The sequence below is a fragment of the Lolium perenne genome, chromosome 4 (assembly GCF_019359855.2).
Source record: "Lolium perenne isolate Kyuss_39 chromosome 4, Kyuss_2.0, whole genome shotgun sequence".
Taxonomy (NCBI): domain Eukaryota; kingdom Viridiplantae; phylum Streptophyta; class Magnoliopsida; order Poales; family Poaceae; genus Lolium; species Lolium perenne.
Window position 1 is genome coordinate 373,025,365 of NC_067247.2, and position 9,056 is coordinate 373,034,420.

General features: G+C 41.7%; 1 protein-coding gene across 1 annotated transcript; it reads left to right on the forward strand.

Moving 5' to 3' along the window:
- The first annotated feature begins 325 nt into the window (after positions 1–325).
- Positions 326–2,815, forward strand: LOC139830320 (uncharacterized). Its single transcript, XM_071818329.1, has 3 exons — positions 326–452; positions 813–854; positions 2,319–2,815. The coding sequence occupies exons 1-3, from the start codon at positions 326–328 to the stop codon at positions 2,813–2,815; spliced, it is 666 nt and encodes a 221-aa protein (XP_071674430.1).
- The last annotated feature ends 6,241 nt before the right edge of the window (positions 2,816–9,056 follow it).

Genomic DNA, 9,056 nt, shown 5'->3' on the forward strand with positions numbered 1-9,056 from the left:
TTGATTCCTCTGAAGATTTGTTGAAGGCAGAAGTCAAGAAGTGATCCTCGATCTCAGATGGTCGCTCATCCAGCAACAATAGAAGCACGACTTGGACTTGGCGGCGGTAGGGGCGAGCGGATATGGGGATTCAGGCTTCGTGCATTCTCCTACAAAGGTTCCTTCAAAACCACCGATGAGCTCGACAACAATGGTGACACCTTTGACGATCTCAGCGACCGCAAAGTGCGTAGCGTACAATGCATTGCCAAGCATATATATAAGGATCCACGGGGAAAAGCAAAGTGGGAAAACTCGATAGCAACTAGGCGAGAATTAAACGACAATGTCTGAAGATTATGCGGCCAGTAGGATCGACAATAAGCATATTAAGGGCAAACTAGCAAAGAACAACGGCAGTACGGATTTGGCAACCAGCACCTCCAGGGCAGTTTGCACCAGTTGGGACTCAGGTGAGTTTCATTAGGGTCCAATGCCATGAACTAAATATTCATACGGACTAAAGTCGACTCAAACAGGTTCGGTTATTTTCTTGAGGTAGCATGTGGCGCATGCATTGTGCATCCAGATGATCTGGCAAATGCATAAAAACATTTTTTGCAAGTTGCAGACGAGGATAGCACCGTTAACACATAAATTTCTGATAGCGCGAGATAAATATCCGAATAACAAGTAAGTGATCATGCAGAGCTTAATTTCTACTTGAAAGATTCATTAAATAATTTTTTGTAATTAAATCGGTAGGGATGATAATATTTACATCCCTTATGCTAATCCAGTAGAACTAATGTATTCATTGTTAACACCTTCAGACCTAGATATCGTCGATATCATTGGCCCAAATGCTGATACCGGTAAGTATTTTTAAACCATAAATTGCTTGACATGGCATAAAATAAATGTTGCCGACTCACCTCGCGCTCAGCAATAGTATGTACATATCCTATTGAAATAAAACTTAGGATGTCTCAGCAATACCATTTAGACATCACTACTGTTGGTCCTAAGAAATAGATTGGGGATATATTATGTGACAGAATTAGAAATGCACATATATTGTTCAATGTGAAGTGGCAATGGGTTCTATATTTCCTAAAAGTTTATACATAATAACTATTATATTTTTAGGAACACCAAGGTAGTACATCATAGATGCGCACACATCATAACACAGACAAAAAAATACAATTCAACAAAACATATGCGACCTATTTGAGGTTGGATCACTTATGTTCCTCATGAAATAGCAAGTATATAGTACATACATCACACATTACCACATGCTCACAAAATGATAATCCAACTTATCATTAAATCTCAGGCCCCACTCTAATCTGATTTCATATAAATTAATAATTTTAAAATATTGGCAAATTTAAATTGAAATAAACATGATGGAAATGGTATAAATCTGTAACCTATCCGTGCAAATGCGCGGGCAAACCTGCTAGTTATTGTATTATGGCAACCAGGAGGAACCTAATGGTTTCTTTAAATTTTGAAGACCTGCGTGTGTATTCATCATGTAATAACTTTATTCCAAGTAGTTGTTATAGTTGCTATTAGTGATGGACAACCATGTAGCGGCGCTACTGACCTTAACGCCATGCTGGTAATGATGGAGATCATGTCCGTGCTTTGGAGATGGAGATCAAAAGCACAAGAAGAAAGGCCATGTCATATCACATATTATGAATTGCATGTGATGTTAATCATTTATGCATCTTATATTGCTTAGATCGCGACGGTAGCACTACAAGATGATCCCTCTCACTAAATATCAAGATAATAAAGTGTTCGTCCTTAGTATGCACTGTTGCTAAGACTCGTCGTTTTGAAGCATCACGTGATGATCGGGTGTTATAGATTCTACGTGTGCATACAACGGGTGCAAGCTAGATTTGCACATGCGAATACTAAGGTTAAATTTGACGAGCCTAGCATATACAAACATGACCTCGGAACATGGAATACCGAAAGGGCAAGCATGAGTCATATGAATGATATGATGAACATGTTGATTGTTCGCCTTTGAAGCTACATCTTCTCTCGTGAAGATCGGACTTGGTGTAGTGGGTTTGGTTCGTGTAATCACTAAGGCAACGCGAGGGATGTTGTTTAAGTGGGAGTTCACCTATTTAATTTAAGAATTAAAAATTGAACTCAATTTATCATAAACTTAGTCTAACTGTTTGCAAATGTTGTAGATCATGGCGGCCCTACAATCAACTTTAATTCTTTCCTAGAGAAAGAAAAGCTGAAAAACAATGGGAGCAACTTTACAGACTGATTCCGTGACATGAGGATTGTTCTCACAGTTAGACAACTTCTCTATGTGCTTGATGCACCGCTAGGTGACCTACCTACAGAAACTGCTCTCGATGAGGTTAAAAATGTTTACCTCACTCGGAAGAACCAATATTCCATAGTTCAGTGTGCCATCCTCTATGGTTTAGAATCAGAGCTTCAGAAGTATTTTGAGAACCACGACCCTTTTGATATTATCCATGAGCTCAAAATGATATTTGAATTTCATGTGGATGGGGAAAGATATGAAGTCCTTGAACAGTTCTTTGGCTGTAAGATGGAAGAGGGTAGCTCTGTTAGCGAGAATGTGCTCAAAATGTATGGGCATGTGAAGAAGCTCCAAGATTTGGGAATAACGATTCCTAATGTGTTGGGGATTCATCGTGTCCTCCAATCAGTACCACCTAGTTACAAGAATTTCGTGATAAACTACAACATATTCATATTCTGCAACATGAGGATTGTTCTCACAGTTAGACAACTGCTCTATGTGCTTGATGCACCGTGATGACCCACAAGTATAGGGGGTGTATCGTAGTACTTTCGATAAATAAGAGTGTCGAACCCAACGAGGAGCAGAAGGTGTTGACAAGCAGTTTCGATGAAGAATTCACTGTAAATGCTCACAGATAAGTATTCAGGGGGTTTTGATATAGCAGATAAATAAAATACAAGTAAGTAAAATGCAGGAATAATAATTGCAGCAAGTGGCCCAATCCTTTTTAGCACAAAGGACAAGCCGGTTTGTTTACTTATGATGACCAAACGTTCTTTAGGACACACGGGAATTTAGTCTAGTGCTTTCGCTTCATATAGTTGATTAATCTTCATTGTTTTGATAAGTGTTGTGTGGGTGAACCTATGCTAATGCACCGCCCTTCCTAGGACTAATACATACTTGTGATTAAACCCCTTGCAAGCATCCGCAAATACAAGAAAGTAATTAAGATAAATCTAACCACAGCCTTAAACTCTGAGATCCTGCTATTCCTCATGCATCGATATACCAACGGGGGTTCAGGTTGCTGTCACTCCGGCAACCCCACAATTAGCAAACGAATGCAAGATGCATTCCCCTAGGCCCATAAAGGTGAAGTATTATGTAGTCGACGTTCACATGACACCACTAGAAGAATAACACCACAACTTAAATATCAAACCATTAAATATTACTCAACATAGTTCACTACTAACATTTAGACTTCACCCATGTCCTCAAGAACTAAACGAACTACTCACAAGACATCATATGGAACATGATCAGAGGTGATATGATGATGAATAAAAATCTGAACATAAACCTTGATTCAATGGTTTCACTCAATAGCATCAATAACAAGGAGTAATCAACACCGGGAGAGTTTCCCCTATGAAATAATCAAGATTCAACCCTAGATGTTACGGCGGAGACGAGGTGCAGCGGTGGAGATGATGGTGTCGGCGGTGGAGATGATGATCCCAATGAAGTCCAGCTCGATGGCGGTGACGATGGCGACGATTTCCCCCTCCGGGAGGGAATTTCCCCGGCAGATTTCAGCCTGCCGGAGAGCTCTTTTCTCTCTGGTGTTTTCCGCCCCGCAGAGGCGGCTGCGACTATCCTCGATGTTCCCCGGCACCTTAGGGTTTTCGGGAGATGAAGTACGCGAAGGGGAGATGGCCGAGGGGGGTCGTGGGCCCCCTCCTCACATGGCGGCGTGCCAGGCCAGGGTGGCCGCGCTAGCCTATGGGGGGGCCATGGTGGCCCTCCTCGGCCTCCCCTTTTGGCTGGCTCCGTCAATTGGTAAAATAGGAACTTCGGTATATTTTCCGTCAATTGTTGATCTTCAGAAATATTGTATCCTGATGGTGCTTTTTCCAGCAGAATTCTGACTCCGGTGAGTAATTCTCCAATAATCATGAAACATGCAAAATAGGTGAAATAACATAAGTATCATCTCTAAATATGAAATATATCAATGAATAACAGTAAATTATGATATAAAATAGTGATGCAAAATGGACGTATCAACTCCCCCAAGCGAAATTGAACTCAGTAAACAAGACCACATGTTTATGGAGTGAAGAGTCGATAAATGGCATACGGACAAAAAGCATCACATTAATTCACACAAGACATTCTAGTGAACAACTTCCTCATATAACTCAACTTGAAACAAGTAGAGGGAAATCACAAATAAAGGTGCATAGGAAATCATAATTGGTGATGGCAAACTTCGTTGTTGGTCAAAGAACAATTAACAGATTGGACTTATCTTTCAAGCATAGATAACCTTCAAAGTCATATTTATTCAGATAAAATTTGTACTAAACAAGGAAGAATAAAAGACATGATTACATAGATCACAATATAAATGGTTGGATCACAACAACTCAATTGCTTGCTTGAGACAGAGGGAAATAGGTTTAGTGACTCAACAGAAAAGTAAAGATAGGCCCTTCGCAGAGGGAAGCAGGGATTAAATCATGTGCTAGAGCTTTTCAAGTTTTGAAATCCTATAGAGAGCATAAAAGTAAAGTTTTGAGAGGTGTTTGTTGTTGTCAACGAATGGTAGTGGGCACTCTAACCCCCTTGCCAAACAGACTTTCAAAGAGCGGCTCCCATGAAGGACGTTATCTCTACCAACAAGGTAGATCATACCTCTTCTCTTTTGTTTACACATGTACTTTAGTTTTATTTATGGATGATACTCCCCCCAACCTTTGCTTTCACAAGCCATGGCTAACCGAATCCTCGGGTGCCTTCCAACATTTCGCATACCATGGAGGAGTGTCTATTTGCAAAATTAAGTTGCTTACTGATGAATCAGGGCAAAACATGTGAAGAGAATTATTAATGAAAGTTAATTAATTGGGGCAGGGAACCCGTTGCCAGCTCTTTTTGCAACATTATTGGATAAGAGGATGTGCCACTAGTCCATTGGTGAAAGTCTGCCCAACAAGATTGAAAGATAAAACACCACATACTTCCTCATGAGCTATAAAACATTGACACAAATAAGATATAATAACTTTTTGAATTGTTTAAAGGTAGCACATGAAGTATTTACTTGGAATGGCAGAGAAATACCACATAGTAGGTAGTTATGGTGGACACAAATGGCATAGGTTTGGTTTAAGGTTTTGGATGCACGAGAAGCATTCCCTCTCAGTACAGGCCTTTGGCTAGCAAGGTTGGTTAGGAAGCATAAGAGTTGAGGGAAACAAACAAATATACATGTGATAGAAACAATCATGCATCTTCCTTGTAAGCACAAACAATTTCAACTTCAGAATACTAAGCTCATTAGCTAACAAGAAAGAAAGATAATGAAATAATATATCTACATGTATTTCCTTCTTTTCTACTTAAGCTACAAAGTATTGTTGCTGTTGACCAATGCTAAGTTTGCCAAAACCAAATAGATTTACTTGATGCTCCCAAAGTGATACCAATACTAACAACAAGATCAATCATATTACAGAAATTGCGAACTAGAATAAGGTGTGCAAAAAGTAAATGATAGAACTTCTCATTAATTTTCCATAACGATAACTCACACCAAGGGATACATAGATAACCAACTAAAAGAGAGATACTTCCACATTGCAAACCATCTTATATGATAACTTCCCTACTCATGATATGACACTACTTGACAGTAAAAAGGTAAAAGATAGTGATGATGTGATACTGCGGCACTCCCCCCAAGCTTGGAACAAACCAAGGGGGCGACAATACCAGTGATGAATTACTCCTTCGGTGGTGATGATGAATTCTTCCCGTCATCAGACTTCCAAGGAAGAGGCTCTCCATCAACAAACGACATCTTGGTCTCAGGAATCCTGAAACTAGCAGCATAGCTTATGTGTTTAAACCTATTTTCATACTCACAATTTTGATTCTGAACGTCATAAAGTTGCGCTTGGAGTTTGTTGGTAGTGTTGTGAAGCGAGAGGATATCATCCCACAGCTTTGCAGTCTCCTTCTTGTGTTCATCAATAAGTTCAGACACAATTTTGTGGAAGATGTCCACTTCACGTTCAGCCATCTTCTTGTAGGTGAAGATCTCTTGTTCTAGTTTCTCCATCCTGTCCTCCAGACTTCCTTCTCCTTTAGGACCCCGGACATCTTCAATCTGCAAATCTCCATCTACGAGCAGCAATTCCTTGGGATGCATCTTCAGCTTGTTCATGTACGGGTTGACGATGTTCTCAAAGAAGCTGTCCTTCGGAGTTCCCGACGAAGACACGGTGGCTCTAGATCAAAAACAAATCCTGGCAGAAAACAACTCGAAACAAAACACAACGAGAAAACGATATACGGACCTCGGGGGGTCCGGGGGATTATATAGCAAAAAATTTCACGACAGAAGGAAAGCACCAGGTCGAACCAGAGTGGGAGAGGGACTCCGAGGAGCCATCCCCATATGGCGGCGCGGCCATGGTGGGGCCCGCGCCACCATGTGGGGACACGCCCTCGTGCATCTCCTCCGCTCCGATTCGATCTCGTAATTTTTCATATTTTCTAAAAATAGCAATAACATTGTTCGAAAAGTTAAACGCGGACTTTTTATTACCAAAACTGTTACCTATTCAAAGTCGAACTCTGCAGAACTATCAATTTGATCTTTGATGAAAGTTTCCGGAGTCACCACTCGAATAACATCAACATCTTCATTATAAGAATCTCCAAAAATATAATGCTTGAGTCTTTGTCCATTCACCACTTGTGTGGCATCACCTTTCAGAGAACCAATTTTTATTGCCCCTGAACGATACACCTCCATAATGAAATATGGTACTTCCCATTTTGAGAGTAATTTCCCTGCAACAAAATCTGAGACGAGTGTTGACGCGTAAAGCACACGCTCGTTGGGAACCCCAAGTGGAAGGTGTGATGCGTACAGCAGCAAGTTTCCCTCAGTAAGAAACCAAGGTTTATCGAACCGGTAGGTGATTAAGGACATGTGATGGTGGGTGGTGGAGGAGTGTAGTGCGGTGCAACACCAGGGATTCAGGCGCCAACGTGGAACCTGCACAACACAATCAAAATACTTTGCCCCAACTTAACAGTGAGGTTGTCAATTGCTGTCCAGGACTGGTGCGTGGTTGACGAGGGAGGAAATCTCTGTGTGTAGCTTTTCATTCCCCGGCAACGGCGCCAGAAAAGTGCTTGATGTCTACGCGCGCTTCTATTCCTGTAGACAGTGTTGGGCCTCCAAGAGCAGAGGTTTGTAGAACAGCAGCAAGTTTCCCTTAAGTGAATCACCCAAGGTTTATCGAACTCAGGGAGGAAGAGGTCAAAGATATCCCTCTCAAGCAACCCTGCAACCACAATACAAGAAGTCTCTTGTGTCCCCAACACACCTAATACACTTGTCAGATGTATAGGTGCACTAGTTCAGCGAAGAGATAGTGAAATACAGGTGGTATGAATGAATATGAGCAGTAGCAACGGCGCCAGAAAAGTGCTTGCCAGCGTGCAGTTGATGTGGGAGATATTGCAGGAAGTAAAGATGCACTAAAACAGTAAACAAGCGATGATTGCAGTATTTGGAAACAAGGCCTAGGGATCATACTTTCACTAGTGGACACTCTCAACATTGATCACATAATAAAACCACTCTACACTCTCTTGTTGGATGATGAACACCACTAGCTGTGTAGGGCTACAAGAGCACCTCAATGCCAGAGTTAACAAGCTCCACAACATTCGATATTCATATTTAATTAACCTTAGAATGCATGATAGATCAACACAATTATACCAAGTACTAACATAGCATGCACACTGTCACCTTCATACTATGAAAGGAGGAATAGATCACATTAATACCATCATAGTAATAGTTAACTTCATAATCTACAAGAGATCATAATCATAAACTACGCCAAGTACTACATGATGCACACACTGTCACCATTACATCATGAAGGAGGAATAGAGTACTTTAATAACATCACTAGAGTAGCACATAGATGAATAGTGATACAAAACTCATATGAATCTCAATCATGTAAGGCAGCTCATGAGGTCATTGTACTGAAGTACATAGGAGAGAGATTAACCACATAGCTACCGGTACAGCCCTTAGCCTCGATGGAGAACTACTCCCTCCTCATGGGAGACAGCAACGTTGATGAAGATGGCGGTGGTGTCGATGGAGATGCCTTCCGGGGGCACTTCCCCGTCCCGGCAGCGTGCCGGAACAGAGACTCCTGTCCCCCAGATCTTGGCTTCGCGATGGCGGCGGCTCTGGATGGTTTCTCGTACCGTGGCTTATTCGTCTCGAAGATTTAGGCCAGGAACCTTTAAATAGGCGAAGAGGCGGAGTCAGAGGGCTGACGAGGCGGCGACACACTAGGGTGGCGCGACTAGGGCCTGGGCCGCGCCACCTGCATGTGTGGGCCCCCTGTGGCCCCTCTCTGATGGCTCTCGGGTGTTCTGGAAGCTTCGTGGAATTCTAAGATGCTGGGCGTTGATTTCGTCTGATTCCGAGAATATTTCCTTACTAGGATTTCTGAAACCAAAAACAGCAGAAAGCAGCAACTGGCCCTTTGGCATCTCGTCAATAGGTTAGTTCCGGAAAATGCATAATAATGACATAAAGTGTGAACAAAACATGTAGGTATTGTCATAAAACAAGCATGGAACATAAGAAATTATCGATACGTCGGAGACGTATCAGCATCCCCAAGCTTAGTTCCTACTCGTCCCGAGTAGGTAAACGATAACAAAGATAATTTCTGAAGTGACATGCTACCAACAT

Bases quoted from the DNA above. Each gene is read 5' to 3' on its own strand.
- LOC139830320 (XM_071818329.1), top strand. From the start codon at position 326: ATGTCTGAAGATTATGCGGCCAGTAGGATCGACAATAAGCATATTAAG. The intron at 453-812 runs GTGAGTTTCATT...TAACACCTTCAG, and splicing joins TTGCACCAGTTGGGACTCAG to ACCTAGATATCGTCGATATC. The intron at 855-2,318 runs GTAAGTATTTTT...TTGTTCTCACAG, and splicing joins TGGCCCAAATGCTGATACCG to TTAGACAACTTCTCTATGTG.